The 20,583-nt window shown below is 49.4% G+C and overlaps 10 protein-coding genes across 10 annotated transcripts; 2 read left to right on the top strand and 8 right to left on the bottom strand.

Moving 5' to 3' along the window:
* Positions 1 to 233: 233 nt before the first annotated feature.
* On the bottom strand, positions 234 to 1,654 carry PGP_2 (phosphoglycolate phosphatase; the record flags this gene model as incomplete). Its single annotated transcript, XM_002182257.1, has 2 exons — positions 773 to 1,654; positions 234 to 631 (listed from the first exon to the last, which is right to left on the bottom strand). The coding sequence occupies exons 1-2, from the start codon at positions 1,542 to 1,544 to the stop codon at positions 234 to 236; spliced, it is 1,170 nt and encodes a 389-aa protein (XP_002182293.1). The 5' UTR covers positions 1,545 to 1,654.
* Positions 1,655 to 2,016: 362 nt separating this feature from the next.
* On the bottom strand, positions 2,017 to 2,802 carry PHATRDRAFT_14626 (predicted protein; the record flags this gene model as incomplete). Its single annotated transcript, XM_002182256.1, has 1 exon — positions 2,017 to 2,802. One exon carries the CDS (start codon positions 2,800 to 2,802, stop codon positions 2,017 to 2,019), a length of 786 nt encoding a protein of 261 aa, XP_002182292.1.
* A 628-nt stretch (positions 2,803 to 3,430) lies between these two features.
* On the top strand, positions 3,431 to 5,330 carry PHATRDRAFT_48025 (predicted protein). The gene has a single exon (XM_002182413.1). It carries the CDS (start codon positions 3,639 to 3,641, stop codon positions 5,301 to 5,303), a length of 1,665 nt encoding a protein of 554 aa, XP_002182449.1. The 5' UTR covers positions 3,431 to 3,638; the 3' UTR covers positions 5,304 to 5,330.
* Positions 5,331 to 5,463: 133 nt separating this feature from the next.
* GapC1 (glyceraldehyde-3-phosphate dehydrogenase precursor) lies at positions 5,464 to 6,969 on the bottom strand. Its single transcript, XM_002182255.1, has 2 exons — positions 6,844 to 6,969; positions 5,464 to 6,593 (listed from the first exon to the last, which is right to left on the bottom strand). Exons 1-2 carry the CDS (start codon positions 6,906 to 6,908, stop codon positions 5,519 to 5,521), a joined length of 1,140 nt encoding a protein of 379 aa, XP_002182291.1. The 5' UTR covers positions 6,909 to 6,969; the 3' UTR covers positions 5,464 to 5,518.
* A 1,036-nt stretch (positions 6,970 to 8,005) lies between these two features.
* Positions 8,006 to 9,178, bottom strand: PHATRDRAFT_52325 (predicted protein; the record flags this gene model as incomplete). The annotated part of the gene is made up of 1 exon (XM_002182254.2): positions 8,006 to 9,178. One exon carries the CDS (start codon positions 9,176 to 9,178, stop codon positions 8,006 to 8,008), a length of 1,173 nt encoding a protein of 390 aa, XP_002182290.1.
* A 1,227-nt stretch (positions 9,179 to 10,405) lies between these two features.
* PHATRDRAFT_48021 (predicted protein) lies at positions 10,406 to 12,869 on the bottom strand. The gene has a single exon (XM_002182253.1). It carries the CDS (start codon positions 12,295 to 12,297, stop codon positions 10,744 to 10,746), a length of 1,554 nt encoding a protein of 517 aa, XP_002182289.1. The 5' UTR covers positions 12,298 to 12,869; the 3' UTR covers positions 10,406 to 10,743.
* Positions 12,870 to 13,440: 571 nt separating this feature from the next.
* PHATRDRAFT_14412 (predicted protein) lies at positions 13,441 to 14,334 on the bottom strand (the record flags this gene model as incomplete). The annotated part of the gene is made up of 1 exon (XM_002182252.1): positions 13,441 to 14,334. A coding segment is annotated over one exon (894 nt), but the record flags the coding sequence as incomplete, so codon positions are not given.
* A 778-nt stretch (positions 14,335 to 15,112) lies between these two features.
* Positions 15,113 to 16,431, top strand: PHATRDRAFT_22117 (predicted protein; the record flags this gene model as incomplete). Its single annotated transcript, XM_002182412.1, has 2 exons — positions 15,113 to 15,931; positions 15,992 to 16,431. The coding sequence occupies exons 1-2, from the start codon at positions 15,148 to 15,150 to the stop codon at positions 16,429 to 16,431; spliced, it is 1,224 nt and encodes a 407-aa protein (XP_002182448.1). The 5' UTR covers positions 15,113 to 15,147.
* A 2,074-nt stretch (positions 16,432 to 18,505) lies between these two features.
* On the bottom strand, positions 18,506 to 19,438 carry PHATRDRAFT_38369 (predicted protein; the record flags this gene model as incomplete). The annotated part of the gene is made up of 1 exon (XM_002182251.1): positions 18,506 to 19,438. One exon carries the CDS (start codon positions 19,436 to 19,438, stop codon positions 18,506 to 18,508), a length of 933 nt encoding a protein of 310 aa, XP_002182287.1.
* Positions 19,439 to 19,832: 394 nt separating this feature from the next.
* Positions 19,833 to 20,261, bottom strand: PHATRDRAFT_14646 (predicted protein; the record flags this gene model as incomplete). The annotated part of the gene is made up of 1 exon (XM_002182250.1): positions 19,833 to 20,261. A coding segment is annotated over one exon (429 nt), but the record flags the coding sequence as incomplete, so codon positions are not given.
* Positions 20,262 to 20,583: the final 322 nt, after the last annotated feature.

Raw genomic sequence — 20,583 nt, 5'->3', positions numbered from 1 at the left:
GGATAGTGCGTAGGTAGGTCGTGCCCGCTCTCACAAAATGCCGAAGTCTGTTTTGCAGTGTATCAACATGATGATTGCGCCGTGTGTGCGCTTCAACTCTTTCCATTAAGTAGAAAGAAAAAACGCCGGAAAGCTTGCTCCTTTTTTACAAAGAGCTGACTTTCATCAATGCAGCATCCGTCATACAAAGCTTACACCTTCACGACAAATTGTTCCTTGTGATTTGATATTCGTTAGTATAAAAGACCAATATGTGGTATGACAATGTTCGGCAGTGGCTCATCGTTCGTTCCGTTCCCAAGTTGGACCATCGAGTCGGCAGTAGTAACACCAGTCATGACTAAGACAGAATGCATTCCATTCTCCACACCAAATTGAATGTCTGTATCCAGTCGGTCGCCAACGAACATGGTCCTGGATGGATTAATGCCGTGGTCGGCAGCAATTAGATCGGCCAGAGTGGCACTCGGTTTACCAACGTTGATGGCCGTTCGTTTGGAAGAGTGTTCGAGCGCGACTACGGCACATCCGTTGCCTGGGATGTGTCGTCCGTCTACACCGACCAAGTCGAATGCATCCTTGTTGGTGGCAACTAGTGGTGCGTCGGGATTCATTTGTAAAAGCACATTGGCTATACATATTTTACGAAATGACAACGCCGTGTCGTGACCTGCCGAGCGACAAAAGCGAAACCAATAGTGAGTATACCATCAGTCTCACGGAAGAACTGATGTAAGTGAAAATTCCGTTTCCTCGCCCATTAACAACGTACCAACCACGACCGCGTCTACTGGATGCTCGGAGAACGGGTATGTAGCTAGATCTTCTCTGGTCATGGATGCGTCGCTGTCCAGTGGTCCATTCCCAGTCAGTACCTCAAAACCCGTTTGCTCCAATTCGTCACAAAGGCCTCGACTGCCAATGACGAACAAACGGCCACGCCCTTTTCGATCTAAAATTTCTCGTTGCAGAAACCGAGCACAAGAATAGGAACTCGGAACCATCATATCGTCGGTCAAATTCTCAATCGCCAGAATTTCGGAGAGCTTGGCGCGCAGCTGCGATCGATTGGATGCGGCGTTGTTGGTGACAAAAAACACCCGCTTCCCCTTGTCGAGTAAACGTTGTATGCATTCTTTGGCACCGGGACACTCATCCGGTGTTCGGTAAACCACACCGTCACAATCAAACATAATGGTCTCAATGTGATCGTTCACAAAAGCTGTTGCTTCGTCGAGTGTCTTCCAAATGATTGGTGCCAGGTCTGCAAAGGCTGGGTCGTTTCGGGCTCGATCTTCGTAGTGATGGGCCAGTTTAGCGAGTTCCGCTTCGGATTCTTTGCGCATTTGTTCCGTCAAAGAGAGAGTCGGTTTGTTTGCGGACGCGGACGACGATAAGGAAAGCGCCAAGGTCGGCTGGGTACCCGTCTGCAAAGGTAGTCGCAACGAGAAAGGTCGCTTCGAGGTGCCCCCGGATCGACCCAGTGCTCTCGTCGTCGCTCCCGTTACGAACAACGCTAACGTACCCGCCATTCTCAGTGACATGCTCCGGAATGCTAGAGTGGTTGACAATCAACACGTGTTTGTTTCTGTGTTGGTCGTCGGCGGTTTTGTTAGCGTCCGCTTTTGATTTTACATTGGAAATATGTTACTTTACATTAGTGTGAAGTAGTAGCTTTAGGTACTCTGCCGAATTCTCACCGAAGCGAGTTCCACACCCTGACTGTGACGTGTGAGAGCCTGTCGTGCCACCAACAGAAAATATCATTGACTGTGACTGTGAAAGATCGGCGTAGAGAGGACAGACAGCCAGACAAAACTACCGATTGGTGCGAGCGAATTGTCGACTGACTCCCAATGCGTCTCTCCCTCCCTCTCAAGAGATTGGATCAATAATGGATTGGTGGAAAAAGAATGACACGAAAAGAACACTTCACTCTAGAAACAACGATAGACGTGACGCATCTCAAAAGTGTAAAGCAAAACACGAGTAGACGACAGAAGTAAAATACAGCGTTTACAATTCATGATGTTGCTTGCCCACAATGTATTCCAAAACGTTGGGCAGGGCCTTTTGGAGTGATTGGGACGCCGTGTGCAAATTTTCCAAAAACTCATCCTGCGTTGCAAAGTTTCCGTCCACAATGTCGGTGACGACTTTGAGTCCCAGATAGGGGACCTGGTGCAGCGCACAACTCCAGGCGATGGCGGCCGCTTCCATGTCCTTGACGGACGCGTCGTTAGCCAGCATGTGTTTGTCGTCCTCCTCCGTTTTGTCGAGTGAATTTCCGGTGGTACAAACACCCGTCTTGAAGCCGAGGGCGGCAGCCATGTTGAGCACGGATACCTTGGTGTCGAGTTTGCCCACGCCGTAGGGAATAAAGTCGGGAATGGGGATCCGACGATCGTGATTCGCGACGCCGGTGGTCAAAAAGACGTCCCCAATGGCGGCTCCCTTGCGCTGGAAACCTCCGCACGTACCGGCGTTGATCAGAACCAAACTCGGCACATCCTTGAGCTTTTCCAATGCGAGGAAGGAAACTACGGCTGCCGGCACGGTTCCGCAATTGTCCACTCCTGTCTCGTAAATGTGGTCCTTGCCGTTGGTAACAACAGTTACCCGACTGCCGTTGTGGGTTCCAGAAAAGGCGTGGAAGGGAACATGGGATGGGAAAAAGTTGTCGTCCTTGAGCAAGTCGAGATGCTCCACAAAGGGTTTGGCTTCCGCCTCCATGGCGATTACAATCAATACACTGTTGGTGGGAGAAGTTGTGGCGAGCCGAATGGATAAGACGACACGCATAATACATGACGGATGATGACAGTGGGTGAAGGGTGCACTTCAGCAAGCAGTACAGTAAAACAGTAGACCGTCGTCGAATCACGAATCCTATATCCCACCACAACGTTTCGTCCCATCTACAACGTGCCAATGCAAGGCAATGCACCGTGCCAACGGTACGTACTGTTGAATCGTCATTTCTTCCAAAGTCTGAACTGCAGGAGAGGATTCACAGGGAAGAATTGTGCAGGTACACCAGATTAGTATGGGGACAAGAGTACGAATTAGAAAGAGTGACAAGGTCGTGTTTCTGTTTTGCGATCTTTGCAGGGAGAACGAAGCCCGTAGCGATAGCGTCATGGTGTTCGAATGTCTGCGTATGTTGCTTGTTCTATTATATTCATCGGTTCGAAGGACTCCTGGACCCGCGAGTACCGGCACCGGTACCCCTTCTCTTGAGAGACAGATAACTGTAAGTAGTGCCGTCCTGACCGGTATTCACCGGACACGACGTGTTGAAACCAATCAAAAGGTTGCTAGATTTGGATGACGTCAGACACGATTCCGTTCCTCTTTTTTCGTTACACCCGGTGTTTTCCCGTTCCTGGGATCGCATCACCTGCACCAAGCTCCCATACATTCACAGATGACAGTTGACAGGTAACCGTAAACAATCCCTACGATACGCGACGAAACGTAGACTGTCCTTATCCTACCGGGATACCTACCGAAGTCACTAGCACAGTCGTCGCTCCTGCTTTTGCCGGATTCGATCCATTGGAGAAAAAGAAACACTCCCAAAGTGGATGGTGAATCTGTAGAGTGCACCGAAGTTCGCTGCGATCCGACGTGTCAGTATGCATCGATCCCCGTTGCGGTTGACGTTCCCACTCGCTTGTTCGATCTCTTGGTGTTTGTTCTTTTCCCACTGCATACTACTGCCACTGCTTGCTACGGGATTTACGGTTTCTCATTCTCATCCACACCTACAGCAATCTCTCGCTCGGCGGCAGCTCCACACGAGTGTACCGTCACATCGACGGCCCACTAGGAACACCCCCCGTACAAGGAGTACCCTGTGGATGGCGGTCACGTCACGCAAGCCCGATTTGCAGTCGTCCGATCCCTTTGCCGTCCTCGGACTCGACCCTTCCGTCACGTTGGATGCCAAAGAAATCAAACGAGCCTACAAGCGATTGGCACTCAAGTATCATCCGGATGTTTCCGAAGAAAAGGACAAGAAGAAAGCGTCCGATCAGTTCGCCCGAATCAACTGGGCTTACGAAACGTTGTCGGGAAAGAATAGAGGAACAACTTCCGCTGGTAGTTCTACCGGTACCACCACGCCCGGTGGGACGGGAGGATGGCAACCCCCACACCGACGCCAAGGGTCGTATACGTCTTCGACCTCCACGGGATCGTCTAATCGTGCTTCCACGGATTGGCGTGACTACATGCCAGGAGGCTACTACGAAAAGGATAACCAGGACTACGACGCCGGCGGTGATTCGTTCGAAGCCATCTTTGCGGACTTGTTCAAGGGGGCCGCCGGAGCCGCTGCCGGCGTATCCAGCGTGGCGGGTGGCAGCGGGAGTATTTTCAAGGACTTTGTCGAATTCTTGGAGCGCAACGTCGAAGGATACACCCCCGGTGGCTCCGACGATGACGACGCCCAATTACGCATTTTGTTGCGGACGGGTAGCATTGATCAAGTCGCCGACGAAATGGACGACACCGATCTCGTGGTGCAACAACTCGTCAATAAACTCAAACAGGTCGACGATGACCTCGTCATGGTACAAGCCGAAATGAAATTGGCCACGAAATACAGTGACCGGATTGGTTTGGGTGAACGCGTCGACGAATTGGAAGCACGCAAGAAGGTCGTTCAAGGTTATTTGCAAAAAGCTCGGAAGCGACTCTTATCTCTGCAGACGCGCTACAGGGAACTTATTGTGGGCGGTGATAATGATCGACGTGCCGGTGGACGGAGTGCGGCCAGTTCGGGTCCGGGAGATTATAATTCCTACGCGAAAACAAGTTCTCCGAATGCTGGCGAAGCGAATGACTCGAAGGGTTCTACGGCCTACGGTACCGGTTCGACGTCTTCGTCATCTCGTTCGCGGACATCTTCCAACAGCAATTCTGAGGACGCCTGGAAAGACGAAGGTTTTGGTTCGTTTGGACGTGGCCGAGGTAGCACTCGACGCGGTCGTACCGGAACCCATCGACGAAGCACATCTGCTTCCGACCAGGCGTCGGCGACGTCGCCCGGTAAGGAAACGTCCTACGGTGGGTCGTCATCCTCATCTTCCTCGCCATATTCCACGCGATCCAGTACACCACCGCCGCCGCCGCCTCGTTCGTCCCCGGAGCGACCGCAGCCCACCAGTTACACGCAAGTACCGCCACACCGACGAACGAGCGGTTCAACGTGGTCCATCGAAGACGATAAACGACGACTACGGGAGATGCAAGTAGATGACGACTTTGAAAAACTCAAAAAAGACTTGGGTCTATAATTGTCTGATATAGAAACCTTAGTGTCCTTTTTTCCACAGTCCTGATTTACTTTCCTATTTGCATCCGTCAAATAGGTTGCTGCTGGAAGTACAAACACGATTGCATACATACATGAGTACATGTATACCTAGGCGTACCGTATGGAGGTGCTCAACTCCATGTTTCGCAACAATTTGTTCGCTAGTAAGTGTTTATTCCCAAGTCGGCTGTGCGTTTAGGCCTTGATCTTGGCGTCGACGGCCGCGACGTGCTTCATGAGGTCGACGACACGGCCGGAGTAACCGTATTCGTTGTCGTACCAGGCGATGAGCTTGACAAAGTTGGGGTTGAGCATGATACCGGCATCGGCATCAAAGATGGAGGAGCGCAAGTCACCTTCAAAGTCGGTGGAGACCAACGGTTCGTCGGAGTATCCGAGGAATCCCTTCATTTCACCCTCGGACTTGGCCTTGATGACGGCACAGATTTCTTCGTAAGTGGTGGACTTTTCGAGTTTTGCGGTCAAGTCGACGACGGAGACGTCAATGGTGGGGACACGGAAGGCCATGCCGGTGATCTTTCCAACGAGGGAAGGAATGACCTTGGTGACGGCTTTGGCGGCTCCGGTGGAGGATGGGATGATATTTCCCGAGGCCGCACGTCCTCCGCGCCAGTCCTTGCGGGATGAGGAGTCGACAACGGCCTGGGTGGCGGTCATGGCGTGGACGGTGGTCATGAGGGCTTCCTCAATGACGAATTCGTCGTGAATGGCCTTAACCATAGGGGCAAGTCCGTTGGTGGTGCAAGAAGCGCAGGAGATGAAATCTTCCGAACCATCGTAGGCTTCCTGGTTGACTCCCATGACAATGGTGAGTGAGTCGTCTTTGGCGGGTGCCGAGTAGATGACCTTCTTGGCGCCTCCGTCAATGATGGACTGTGCGGATTCCTTGGTGAGGAAGACTCCGGTGGATTCGCAGACGTAGTCGGCTCCGAGTGCGCCCCAGCCCACTTCCTTGGGGTCACGGCAGCGCGAAGTGATGATCTTCTTGCCGTCCAAGACGAGGAAGTCGCCATCGATTTCGACCGTCTGCTTGGCCTTGCCGTGGATGGTATCGTACTTGTACTGGTAGGCCATGTAGTCCGGAGTGGCGGAACCGGCGTTGATTCCGACCAAATCGCATTCGTCGTCTTCCATCATGATGCGGGTGACGAGACGTCCGATACGTCCGAATCCGTTGACTCCCATACCGGTAGCCATCGACATGGAGGCATCGTTGGACGCCGAGCTCTTGAGGGCCGATCCGGTAAAGCTGTCAAAGCAACGAGAGTGAGTGGATACGTGTGAGTACTTGAATGAGCAAATGAATAAGCGCCTGCGTTTGCGTAATACAGGCTAGAGACCAAAGGGAACTACGGTGCGGAGATGCTTTTACAGTTGACGCGTATTCCTTCCAACCAACCGCGGTAGGCTTGGATCCGAACCCTTCCTTCGGCTCTTCGTCGTCGCGACGTGTCTCGATACGTGCCACAACAGCAGCAGCAGGCAAGATATCCACTTACGAAGAACTGGAGTAGGCAGCGGCAGATCCTACAAGGGCAGCAAAAGTGGCGGCAGAGAACTTCATGATGGAGTCAAAAAAGAAAGTAGAGTGAACTAACTGTCAGGTACAAAGTTATCGACGAACTCGGAGGATTTGTGAGACTCGTGTGTGTGGAGCGACGTGAGACCGGGAAGATTTGCATTTTGTTAGAAGCCTCTTTTCTCGCCCCATGCTCTTCCACCGGCTTTCGTACGTCAGTGGTCTCGTCCCCCGAAAAACCAACCAAGTCAAAACGACTCCGGATGGCTCAGGCCCAATCGATGAGATACATTGCAGTCCCGTACCGACGAGACCACCCTCACAGGTCACCAAATCTCATACACAGACACACGTTTTCGCGGAAACCAGTACGTATCACGCGGAACACGTATGTGGATGGGGAGCAGCTGCCAGACCGACACACGAGTGGAATGACAGACGATATCTTTTCATTCTTATTTCTATAATTCTTCAAATATCATCCTAGGGAGTAAACCGGATGTGACAGAACATGTGACGTGTCCAAAATGGATTGCTTCAATTCCAACCAGCTCAGGAGTGGGTCGGGTCGGACCCAACACGCGTGTGCGTTTCCCAGTCGTGCTGTAGAACGGCAGACGGACGATAGATACGTCCAACGCAGTCCGAATCGGTTTGGAAAGGCGAAATTTACGGTACGCAAGGAGACAGGCAGTGAACTATTGCGCAATCCCGCAAACAATACATACAATCGAGAAGCACCGGCTTCGGTTCGAGAGGGTAGGAAACGCTCTACAGAGCATGACGAAAATTGACGGAACGGACTGTGAATACGAACGCAATAACATTACAGTAACCATTTCCGTTCCCTACTCTAAAGTGAAGGAAACATATCAAGCAACCAACAGTATTGGTATGAAACACAATAAAAGTTTAGCTCGTACGAGGACGTCACTAGCCGTAAACTATCCTATTTATCCGACCGATCTTGTCCTGCATGTTTTAAATATTTTACACCAGCTCTGAATTTACCTTGATCTAGAATAGTGCTACCCTAGAGAGGAAGCCACTCCATAGCTCCAGGACTGGCCACGAGTTGGACTTACTCTTCGCACAATTTGTGTGCAAGGAGTCCCCATACTTACACAGTAAAATCAATACAATCACCAATTGAACGATTCTGGTGACAGCTGTGATGCTTCCGGAGCCTTGCGCTTCTTCTCGTTGGCAGGGGCATCGTTCAAAGTCGAAGCTGCATCCGAGTAACTCGGTGGTGTCAGGGGCAAGGAAAAACTACCATTTCCACCGGAGTTGCTAGAATTCGTGTTTTGCTGCATTGCGTGCGCTTGCATAGCAGCCAAGGCTGCTGGATTGGCAAAGGCTCCGCCGTTCGCGTTGGCGGCAACCGCTCCCATCAAAGCCGTCTGCGCGGAATTCATGATCCCCCCGTTTCCGAAAGCAGACGCTAATATAGCATGTGTCGGAAATGCCGCTTGTTGCGTTGCAGCAACGTTTGCGAATTGCTGCATGCCCATTGTATTAGCCCCGTTGTGGGACTGGTGCATGTGCCCGGCGTTGCCGCCAAGTCCGTGATTCAGCAAAGCCAATTGGGAAGGGTGTATACTGTTGAGGTTATTCATGTGTGACATGCCGGACGAACCCGCAGCACCAGCGGCATTCGCCTGCTGTTTGATGTAGGCTGCCTGGCGCTGCATATGCTCCAACTGACTTCGTTGCATTGCGGCAGTCATAGTGTTCGCCATCATTCCTGGTACTTGATTAGATATTCCGCTCAATAAATGCGTATTCGAAGGTGTAGACGCGGTCATGTTCGACATTTGGATCTGGTTGGCCAATGCACCATTGCTAAACGCTCCCTGTCCAGTAGCGGAGTGTGCCGAGCCACTGCCGTATGCCGCTCGAGAGGATTGCAGTCTCCGTACCAATTCCTCTTGTTGACGGATGTTTTGCATTATTTGCTCTTGAAGCTTGGCGTTAACTGCTTTTTGGCGCTCCAGCCCGGACATGCCGGATGTAGAGACTGTTGAAGAACCACTTCTACTATCATGTGAATTGCCACTAGCTCCATCCAAGTGCCTAGTATTCACACCGCTGTCGCCATGATTTCCCCCTGAAGTTTGTCTTGGTGTTGGCGCGAAATTTTTTTCCGGTGGCTGTGAGGAGGACGATACCACGTTAGGATCAATACCTGGATTTCCGGCTACTTCATGGTCCCCCTTGAACGCGTTGTTGGTACTGCTGCTGTTTTCGGTGGCCTGATAGTTGGCGACCAACTGTGAAGTACCGGACTCCCCAAGCCCGGAGTGAGATGTCATCGAATTTCGTGCGGATGCTAAGGAGTGTTGGGATGCAAAACTAAAATTGCTGGACTGGGATGTAACCGAATTGCGCTTTGCTGAAGCTCTTCTACTACCCCGAGCTTGTTGATACTGTTTCGAAATAGTTCGTGCCAATTTCCCGAGCCGCTTTTTTAGCGTTCTTTTGCTGAGATAGGATTCCAACGAAGGTGCCGTCCGATACAGCCGCTCTTCAAGCTTTCTGGCTTTGTGTGGAAGTTGCTGTAGCCATTCGGGCGAGGGCTGTGTCTTTTTCCTAGCCCGCAGTAAGCGTGCACTACGCAGAGAGAAGACGTTGCCAAAAAGGAAGAAATGAGCAGACCAAACAACAGAAATCTAGAACGAAAGCACTGTATTGCCTTACATATCCAAAATCATCGTTTGACGATGACCTTTATCTGCTTCTTCGCTTTGCCAAGTTGGGGGCGGCAAACTCCATTCGTTTTGTTCACCTTGTTCTTCGGATGTGGAAGACCGCCGCAGTCTATCCAGATTCGTCACGACTGGTGTGATTGATGACAGGAGCTCCTCGCTGAGTCCACTGCCACCGAAATTGTTTCTGTCGTTGCCGGAAGGATTGTCTTCCGAAGCCGATGACCCCAGAAACGCAGCGAGCTCGCCATGATACAGGAGCTCTTCCGCAGGAACGTCCTCGTCGAAAATAGCATCGTAATCGTCCATGAACAATTCTTGCATGTTATCGTTATCGTCATCTCCCATGATTACTCTTATTCCTCGTGTGACGGATCTCGAAACCAGTATGGAAGGTCACAGCCAAAAATAGAGACCCTAATTTGGTTTCCGCCTTCTTCGCAAAGTGTTCCAGAGTCTGCCGCTCGGGTGTTCGTTGTACGACGACAAATTTAAGGGGGAAATCACGCCTCTGGCTGATGCTTTTCTAACAATACAACGCTATATTGACTGTGAAATACCTTAGTTGTACTGCGAGGTTGAGCCGTTCGGCTCGCTTATATCTAAAACCGAATGATGCTAACGGGCGAGAAAATAATAATTGAAAGTTGGGATCAGACATTCCTTAGAACCACTGAATTTCGCTTCACTTAAGTTTGCTTATCGCTCCAGGCATCGTAGAATGCCAGTGCGGGGAAAAACTCAGCTGCTTGAAGTTTGAGAAATTACAAACAGTGCTTTCACGACTCGATTACAGCTTGGGATTTTCTGTTAGTGCTGTCCAAAACTACGAAGTACAAATTGTCTTCTCTTCTGCGTTTACTACCATTTCCCTTCCAACGGTATCGCCTTACTCCTGCGCTTCTTTGATATCAAGCTTTTCCCTGTGTGTTTCGTTGTATGTCACACATGTCAAGTTTGCATGATTCGGGTTTTGTTTCCTCCGAATTCTCATTGGCCGTAAAAATACCTCTTGCCAGCACATATGGATAGGTAGTGAACGCCAGAGTTTGTGTCGGCTTTCAAACCATCCGGTCACCTCAGGCCGGTCAGATCAGGTCGCCAAACGGATCCACAGTATACATTATATTATTGTAAAGGAAATAGAGCTACCCTGCATTTGTAACGCCAGACTACACCACAGGAGCAAGCCAAACATTGTCGTCACTGGAAGCAGACGACAGGCTTCGTGAGTTAACCACCGTTGCAGGCTCTGCAAATGAAGAATCATTGGAAGCAACGGCAGCCAAATAGCTCGGTTGAAATTGTGCGGGTGCTACTATTGGAGCAAGCCAAATCTGCGACTCTGGCAATTCCGGACTCCCGGCTTCAATCGGAAAAGGACCGGCTCCCATTAAATGAGCATTTAATTCGGGCGAAGGGTTTGAACGCTTGCGAACTGCGTAGTATACCACTCCAAACACTACAACGCTTGCTACTGCAGCTAGGATAAGAAAAATGTTGCTGGAGTCGGAAGCCACATTCAATTCAGCATTCCCGGTGATACATCCCAAAATCCTCATGCAGGTGCTGCAGATCGAGCAACTGGTTGGGCACAACGATGCGTCTTGACAAGAAAGGATACCAAGCCTCAATAGCTCTTGTGCGAATGAGCACTCACAAGTCTTGAGGTTGTTCTCACTTTCACAAGTCAGCGACAAATCCCAAAGCCACAGATTCTCGTACGTGTCGCAAGTAGAAACATCAAAGTCGGCATAAGGATTAGATTCGCTTCCTTGCCCAGAATTATTGCCTTGCGTTTCTCGGTCGTCGCTTTGGTTCTCGCTTGATTGTCCATCTCCATTGTCTCCGTTAACGTTGTCAAAGTCTTCATTTGATACAATTGAATCGTCCGCATTTTCTGCAATGAAATCATCGTCTTTACTATTTTGCCCGTCTTGACCGTCGTTGTTGTCGTTTTCTTCGCTTTCCCCATCATTCATATTGTTTCCATTACCTATCTGATCGTCGCCAAAATTGCTGTCATCGTCCGCCCCTACATTTTCCGTATCGTCTCCAACCTCATCATCGGCTGCAACGCTATCCCCGCCGGTTCCGTCATCGTTTCCGTTTTCCTGGTTGTTGCCACCATTTCCGTCGTTTACTTCACTACCGTTATTCTCGTTGTCGTTGCTTCCAATCTCGCTATTGTTGCCTGTTTCAGTATTGTAGTTGCCACTTTGGTGGCTGCTGTTCCAGCTACCTCCTTCACTCTCAGTAGTATTGGTTTGAACTTCGGTGTTGTTGTTGATGCTGTCATTGCCGTTATGAGAACCATTCGAGTCGTCAATACCTCCACTGGTATTTATGTTACCGCCGGTTCCGTTCTGGTCGCCTCCATTGTCTTGAATATCGTTGCCTGAACAATCATCAGAAGACGAGTCGCCACCGGAACCACAAGAAGCGCCATCTGCAGAAGACTCAGTGTCGGAGCTTCCTTCTGATGAAGAGCGTCCACCAGAACTTGCCCCAGACGATGAACTCACTCCAGACTGACTACCGTGATGGCTATACTCGCACTTTGGCGCTTCGCCCGGGAATATCCAAATTTCCTGTAATGCAGAGGAGCTCAGCCCAAGGCAGCCTAGGTAGCTGGAATTCGAGGTCGTGGTGTAAGAATTCCGCTTGCCTCCTGACGTTCCTCCTGATTTCCCCCTAGGTTTTCCTCCTGCTTTTCCTTCTGTCATAAAGCAAGAAAAAAATGAGAAAAGTGAAGGAATAGAGCGCTGTTTTCCCGACGGACAACGTACGGCTCAGGGTTCGCCTTCTGTGAGGACCAAGAGTGCCCTTCGCCTCCCCCCGAAGTTTTTGGACCAGACCTGCACGAACGTTCCGTTCAAGGAAACTAGTTATGGTCATTGACAGAAGGCAAGCTGCTATAGATCTCATGTTTCGACGTCTCCACTTCGACAACAGAATCTCAGTTGCTTCGGACAGTAGATGTACTTCTTCTTCTTTTTCCGAGATATGAATTCTAGATGTCAACGAGATTGAATGGAGTGAGTCGGTGCTTGGTGGACTGTCTATTGTTCAACGCTAACACAGGAAAACTGAAAAAGCAAAATGTGGGCATATCGTGCGTTGAGAACCGGAACGCTATAAGTAGGAAGGCCTTACTGCATTTTGACGTTTTTCTTCCGTTCGAGTGTTTAAGAAATCCGTATCAACGAATCTTTTCTATAGTTGAAATCGACACGCTTTTTGGTGAATTCGGAGATGCCTGTTTTTCGTAAAAACCCTGATGCCTTACACCAACTTTAAAAATAAGCCGTCAACCACTCCGTAACGTAGAGATTTAGGACTAGCCAATCCCAAACTAATCCATCGCCACGATACAGACTGAACCAGTATTCTAAGTGAACAAGTAATTGCTTTGTAGGTCTCGTATAGAGGTGATAAATGAATGCACGGTTCTCACTTCTTGAAACTTCAATTAATGTAATTGACAGAAAGCAGGATAACATGTCGGCACTATAGTCTACTTTACTTTTTTCCTTTTTTCTTTTTATTTTTCGGCCGATTTGGTTTCTGGGCTTGATATTGGTTAGGATTGCTGGGCACGGACGCAGATGATGTGGCGCTTCCTATCGGCGAGACTTCCTTTTTGAGTTTAGCGCGAGCGTCCCGTTCCTTACGCATTTGCTTCAGCCGCGCCGCTAGCTTGGCTCCTTCGCTCGTCGACGATCCACCACCAGCCGCACCGATACCCAGGAGACCGTCAACGAAGCGTTCTGATTCAAACTAAAGTTGTCAGCACCAGCGAAGTAGACAACGGGTGAGCTCCAGGCCGCAATGTTCAGCTTTGTCTCGCTCCGACGGCAACTTACATCTCGCAAATCTTCAATCCCTTCCCCAACTCCAATCAGCTTCACTGGAAGTTGTATATCGCGACTAATTGCCACCACGCTGCCTCCCCGTGCACTGCCATCCAGTTTTGTCAGAATTAATCCCGACAATCCAATTTCTTCGTTCCACACTTTAGCCGAGTCTAGTGCCATACGGCCTTGCGCTGCATCTAGAACGAGTAATGTTTCGTGTGGTACTTGAAGGTTGGGTAAGGGTTTACCTTCCTCATCGTTTTCTCGTGAAAGACGTTTTTGGATTACCTTTTTCATTTTCTTTAGTTCGGCCGTCAGTTGATCGTTATTGCTCAATCTTCCGGACGTATCGACCAGAATTGTGTCGTATTTTTCCGCAATACCCTTGTCGAGAGCTGCGTACAAGACGGCACTCGGTGTCGTGACTTTTGTGGATGGTCCAACCATATCTACCTGGGCCCGTTCGGCCCATTGTTGGAGTTGTTCGACGGCACCAGCCCGGAAGGTATCACAAGCAGCCAAAAGGACGGTCTGATTGCCTTCGTTGCGGAGACGATGTGCGAGTTTGCCGATTGTTGTAGTTTTACCCATTCCATTGGCCCCCATGACAAATAAAACTGTTGGTGTTTTGTCAACCAGAGGACTGAATTGGATGGCTCCGGAAAGTTCCGTATTGAGGGCTTCAATGAGTTTACCCCTCATAATACTCTTCAAGTCATCCTTGGAAAGCATTTTGGTGGAATCCTCTCGTAAACTCTTGACTTCGGCAACAATGTCTTCGGCAGTTTTTGTTCCGAGATCTGCTTGTAAGAGAATATCTTGCAAATCATCCAGGACTTGTTCGGGCGAAACCCCCGTAAAGAGTCCTTCAATGTTTTGGAGTAGGCGATTGCGACTCTTGGCGAGACCGGTGGCAAAGGCTTGGTTGGTTTGGCTCGTGTAGGACGCCGCCTCTTTCAATCCTTTGCCGAGCTCTCCACGAGAGGCCGATTCCTTCAACTTTTCCAGCTGGCCCAACCCTTCTTTAGAACGCTCTTTGAAAAAATCAAAGACCATGGATAACTCCGTAGTCGATGTTCTTCCTGCTGCTGCCGTGGTACGGAAATGCGTGAACCTTGGTCGATACGGGGAGGGGACAAACGCAAGGACCGGCACGGGTGTGGATAGAAAAGCTACGATGTAAACGACGAACATGTTACAGACTGGCCCAAGGGCTTGTCTTCTGCGTGTGGTTACTATCGCTTCGACATTGTTCGTACGGCCGCACATTGTCGCTGGGGGATACGGATGCAGCGATCAGCTTTACAGAGATCACCGCGAAGTGAAGCAGTTTGATGAATTGAAGATAGCTCGGCTGCGGTGCCGTTCGTCAGCCAAGTGTCGATTGCCCTCCTCCACACAGTCAATCGTTGGGCGGTGACGGTGAATCCGACGCACTGATTGTGAGGAAACTATCGGCCATTTTCGCAACCGAGAGGATCGATCACTCGATCACCATCAACACGAACAGACCTTCCGTCTTCCCCATCGTGTCAAGTACGTCACGTCGGTCTTGTTTGATTTCCTTCGAGTCACGAGTCGCAGACATGGGTTCTACCAAGATTCGGTAGAAATTGTTTTGTTCTTCTTTGGCAACGTCTGACTGTGAAGACAAGAGTTTCATCATCTGCCTACTTCGTCTGTTCGGTGCCATTGGCAAGCCGAATAGGTTTTTTTTTCATGAGTGATCATGGTTGTCCTGGAAAAGCTGTTTCTGTATCGGAGTATCTGCGTCGGATCCCGAAAGTCGAACTACACGCGCATTTGAACGGATGCATTCGGCACGAAACCTTGATGGATCTAGCTCACGAGAGAGGCGCGACGCTGAGTAACAGGCACTTTTCTGCGGAACCGCTCCACGAGAACCTCGCTTCACCCCCAAACAATGGCGAGCACCACAGCATGTACAATATCATGCCACGATCTCTGCAGAACTGCTTCGATATATTTGCCGAAATTCCGGCTTGCGTTAACGACTTGTCGGCACTGCGAAGAATAACGCAGGAAGCTCTGGAAGATTTCGCAGCACATCACGTTGCCTATCTCGAATTGCGTTCTACACCGAAGCGCTTACTGCGGTCACATCAAGATGATCAATCGCAAAAGGTTGACAAACAGGTGTACATTGAAACAGTGTTGGAGGGTATACGCGACTTCCAGAGCAAAGAAAAGGAACGCTTCAGTCACGATCCAGTATTGTCATCGTCTCGGTTACCTATCGTGTGTAACTTCATTGTCGCTATCGACCGATCGCAGTCCCTGGAAGAAGCAACGGATACTGTACATATTGCAATCGACATGTTCCAACGCCAGCAGAGTCGGCCTTCCAATCTCTCGCCGTCAATTGTCGGAATCGACTTGGGGGGCAATCCGACCAAAAATGATTTTCGGACTTTTCAGACCCTCTTTCAAAAGGCGAGACAGGCCGGACTCAAGGTGACGATCCATTGTGGTGAAATCCCATGTGCAGAAGATGATAACAGCAAACACGAGCGTCGCGTTGCCACCGAATCGAAACGGAAAGCCCGGGACGAAGCCGTGGCCATTTTGGCTTTCCGACCGGACCGTTTGGGACACGCCTTGTTGCTCCCATCCTCGCTTCAAAAAGTGCTGGAAGACACCAAGATCCCCGTGGAAACCTGCCCCACAAGCAATGTCATGACGTTGGAACTCGCCAGATCCTCGAACGGGAATCTCGTGCACGGACTATCCCAGCATCCCTGTTTGGCACAATGGCTCCAGAACAATCATCCATTGTCTATTGGTACAGATGACCCGGGTGTCTTCCATACCAACGCAACTAAAGAACTGGTGTTACTGGTCAATACCTTTTCTTTGGATCCTTGTGCAATGGCAGAAAAGGTTGCTGATTCTGTCAACTACGCGTTTTGCAATGAGACTCTCAGGCAAGAGATAAACGCCAAGATGCGTGAAATCATGAAAGAGATTCATCATTCTTCCTGAACAGCTCGGTGCTTGTATATACACAATGAAATCTGCTAGATAGGCTTGTTGATGCTTCTCCTCATAGTCAGTCAATTACCGCTGTTTGTACACAATTTTTGAAAAGAGAGGGATGCGCTTGGTAATAGAAGATACCCAGACTCATTCTTTGTGCAACAGTTTAGGGTAATGTTACCTAAGCATTGGTAGGCAGGCCAATTTGAGGGTGGGGACACACAAAAAGTAGGCACAATCTCTGACTGTGCGCTAGGCACTTATCCTAACATTGACGAAACTCGCAGTAGCCTTAGGGAGATGCTGCTGACTGATGACAAAAACAAAAATCTAGCATTCTGCAATCGAACGCTCTCTGCTGACTGATGACAAAAACAAAAATCTAGCATTCTGCAATCGAACGCTCTACCACTGAGCTACTAGCGCTGCTCGCCGGCGAAGCGCCAGACCCGGATCGAACGGGTGACCATTCGAAATTTACCAGATGCTAACAAAATTGCCTAAATTTAATTATATAAACTTATATATTGAATAGATGCGTGGTTTCTCGTTTACAGTCACTAGAATCGTGGAGTTGTCGGGGTAGCAACAAGTCGTTGCATTCAATAAAATATGGAAATATGCACCCAGTGCATTTTTGTGGATAAAAGGATCACGGAAAAGCGTGGGTAGCATATTAGGAGCACATCTGCTACTCTATAATCTGATGTTGTTCCCGCTTTCATACCGTTACAAACCTGGTGCTGTTGTCGACAGTTGATTGCAATAGACGTGGCAGTTTTAGGGGTATGGCAATTGATCCGCGTAGGTCAAGTATTGTTGCTCCAAGCTTCCATACCGCCAAGCGGGTATCGTTTTGGTGCGAATAATATCGTACGGCTGCATGAGGTTTGGGCGTCATCGTCCTTGCTGGGTGCCGCGACAGTACACACCACTTAATAAGCGGAGATTACAGTAGACTAACATGAAACAAGCCATAGGACGAAACTACTGCCCGACTGGAGGTACACTTCATCAGAGCTTTACAAAAGCTGTCAGATGTAGACAATAAAACATGCAGAGGGACATTAGCGCAGCCTTTGAACGGAGGGCAAGTAAGAACCCCATGCACCATTCTACTAGGAGGAATGACGGAAGTCACATTCCGCAACAATTCGTCTCTGGCCGCATCCTGATGTTGCCGTTATAGAAAGCGGGCTCGAAATACACTCTTGTAGCAACGCCAGCTTTGTTCGAGACGTTGACGGCATTTCGCGACAGCGGAATCAAACGACTTGCCCTGATGTATTTCACTCGCTTTTTAATTTCTTCGCCGACGGAAATCTGATCAAGACTGCATCATCATAGGTGTTATTGCCAATGCCAATACACCCAACCAATTTGGTGGCCAGCGATTGAGTACAGCTGACAGCATTTTGCTGATTTGGCTAGTTGGGCTAAGCTTTGGGCAATCTTGATGGATCCGATTCCCAGAGAAGAGTCGATAAGTCAGACAGAAGTCCCCCGTCGGCGGCACAGGAAAAACTCTTCCTCACTTACATTGCGGTCCGTTTCAATTGCGGCGCTAACGATTCACAGATAGATATCACCTCTGTTCAACTATCGCCCGATTGTCGACTGAGAAATACGGGTCAGGGACGAGATGTAGCAATGAGGAAAGCATGCAAAGTCGGACGAAGAGAAATTTGCATGGAAGTGCTACGTATGGCTTCCGGGATCGGACATTGTCTTACGGCGAGACTGTACGCAATACAACTGAAAAAAAAACTCGGAGGCCATGGAGGGAATTGGCAAGGCCAGACCAGAGCTGCTCATGGAGCAGTCCGACAAATTGGTCAACGAGACACAATCCTTATTTGATAAAGTGATTGCCTTTATGGTATTGTCTGCCTGTGAGTGATATGAAAAAGAAACACGAGACGAGACGGAACGCGTCTCTGCTGCCTAACGGTCTTTGGGTCGAACTGGAAAAGTTTAACGAATCATACAACAAACGGCTCTATAAACTGTTGAATTGGGGTAGCGTTTGGGGTTGGCAAAAATTGGCGAATTTCACAGGAAATACCGAAAGTCGTTTGATCTAAAGATCCACTCTCGTCTCGCTCAACCCATATTTATAGAGTTGCTCTTCGAGGCTGGCTGCTTTCTGCCACAAGTGCAATGAATGACATGACCGCAAAGCGAAGTTGAAGTACCATTGGGCGCGAGGTTTTTCGCCCAGCTGTACGCAGAGCGTGCCGATTTCTGTCGCGATGTCGACAATCTTCTCATTACTGTCGTCAAAGACCGCTCGCATAACTTTGAAACCTTCAGATAACGTTGACATCGCAAGAGTGAATTGCCGTGTATAGATGTAGATGTACCCAATTTGGCAGTATGAATCAATAGTGTCAATATGAAGGGGCCCTAGCTCTACGAGTCTGATTTTGTAGCACTCTTCAATCGCATCTTTGGCAATGCTGATTTTGCCGCAAGCCAGGCCGGCAAGAGAGATAAAATGCAGGCTCATGGCGTAGCCCAGACGAGTATCCGTGGCAAGATTTTGAAAAATACTAGCGGATGTGGCCAGAGCATTGACTGCGGCGTCTGCGTTTCCTCTCTCAAACTCTGCCAGACCAAGATTCATGAAACTAATTGCCAGTTTCCTGCTTTTTGTTCCGTATTGTGCCAAGTGTAGCTGGGTTTTTTTCCTCCAGAATTTGGCCTGTTTCCTCCGTGTAGCCGGTTCGCCCGCATTAGGCTGCCCGATCGCAGTGCGTAAGTCGAATTCCTCTTCTTCCAAAAACGAAACATCCGATGTGTCTTCTCCCATATGAGTTAGTAAGGTTTCTGTTGAGTCCAGTGAATTCTTTGAGGCGAAGGCGAAGGTCAACTTAGAGACAAGGGATCGGTCGGATTTCATTGGTTGCTCTTCTAGCCCACGGGTTCTACCAAAGGCTGGCTTCTTTGACAGAGTACCGGAACATAGATCCTTTCGGTCAGCAGGAATCATACTGTCTGGAATGTAGTTCATTGAGGATTTGAGAGTTAGCACTTGTGGCAAGCATTAGTATATGCAAACAACACGGATTCTGCCCCAGTCCTCTGTCTTGGCCTCCAAACTGTGATCTGTCGACCCGATTTCCGCGAAGAACCAAACATTCGGATGATGGTCATCAAGGGTGTTAAACAAACAGTCCCGCCCGTCGAAATGACTTTTATGCGGTACCCATGGATATTCTCCGAGTCATGCCCTTGGTAATTAGATTGGGTCGTTTTCATAGGCCCAAAGCTACGACGTTCTTAAACTATCTAATCATCCATTCGATGTGGCAACTTTAGCTTTGGGATCGGCTACATCTGCTAGTCGGAGCTTAGTATATTGCATGATGAATATATTCTACTTGCCAGTTATTTCAATAAGTCACTTACTCCGAGGGAGGAATCAATACCTTGTCAATAACATGAATGACTCCGTTGGAGGTTTCAATATTACGGTCCGTAATACGCGCATCTCCATTCAGGCGAGCGCCAGTTACAAACCATAAAAAATACCGGAGTTCGACCGCAATGGCTGATCCTTGTGCGGTTGTGAGCGTGGAGTCGTCTTCGAGATCGCTAAAAAGGGCTTTCGCTGGCACAACGTGGTACAAGAGAATCTGCCGCAGGGGTTCCTTGTTCTCATTGTTGATCAGGTCGTCCAAGGTTGTTCCCAAAGCCTCAAATGCTGCGTTGGTGGGGGCAAAAACTGTGAAGTTTCCTGGTGCCGACAGCGTATCAACAAGATCGGCGGCCACGATGGCCCTGACTAAAGTCGAAAAGTCCGCAGTGCCCGACACCACGTCGACAATGGACGGTCCAGCCAGTTGCAAGGTCGGCGGCAACAAAACTTTGTCTATGGCGTGCACGATACCGTTGGAGGCCAAAATATCGGCCGCCTCAATGCTGACATCACCATTCAATTGCAATTGGCGGTGCCACCAGAAGCCCGAAGTAGTGAGATCAATGTCTTCCCCCTGAGCTGTCGTGATGGTCCTTCCCGGAAGCAGTTCCCCGAGAAATAATATTTGATCCGGAATCACATGATATAGAACGATATTCCTGAGTAGCTCGGTGGTAAGTTCACCGGTGAAGGCATCGGTGAACGCGGTGAAAGCTTCATCCGTTGGGGCAAAGACT

This window comes from Phaeodactylum tricornutum, chromosome 15 (genome assembly GCF_000150955.2).
Source record: "Phaeodactylum tricornutum CCAP 1055/1 chromosome 15, whole genome shotgun sequence".
In the NCBI taxonomy this organism is placed as follows: domain Eukaryota; phylum Bacillariophyta; class Bacillariophyceae; order Surirellales; family Neidiaceae; genus Phaeodactylum; species Phaeodactylum tricornutum.
This window is presented reverse-complemented; position numbering and strand designations above follow the sequence as displayed.

Bases quoted from the DNA above. Each gene is read 5' to 3' on its own strand.
- GapC1 (XM_002182255.1), bottom strand. From the start codon at position 6,908: ATGAAGTTCTCTGCCGCCACTTTTGCTGCCCTTGTAGGATCTGCCGCT. The intron at 6,594-6,843 runs GTAAGTGGATAT...TTGCTTTGACAG, and splicing joins GCTGCCTACTCCAGTTCTTC to CTTTACCGGATCGGCCCTCA.
- PHATRDRAFT_48025 (XM_002182413.1), top strand. From the start codon at position 3,639: ATGCATCGATCCCCGTTGCGGTTGACGTTCCCACTCGCTTGTTCGATC.
- PHATRDRAFT_48021 (XM_002182253.1), bottom strand. From the start codon at position 12,297: ATGACAGAAGGAAAAGCAGGAGGAAAACCTAGGGGGAAATCAGGAGGA.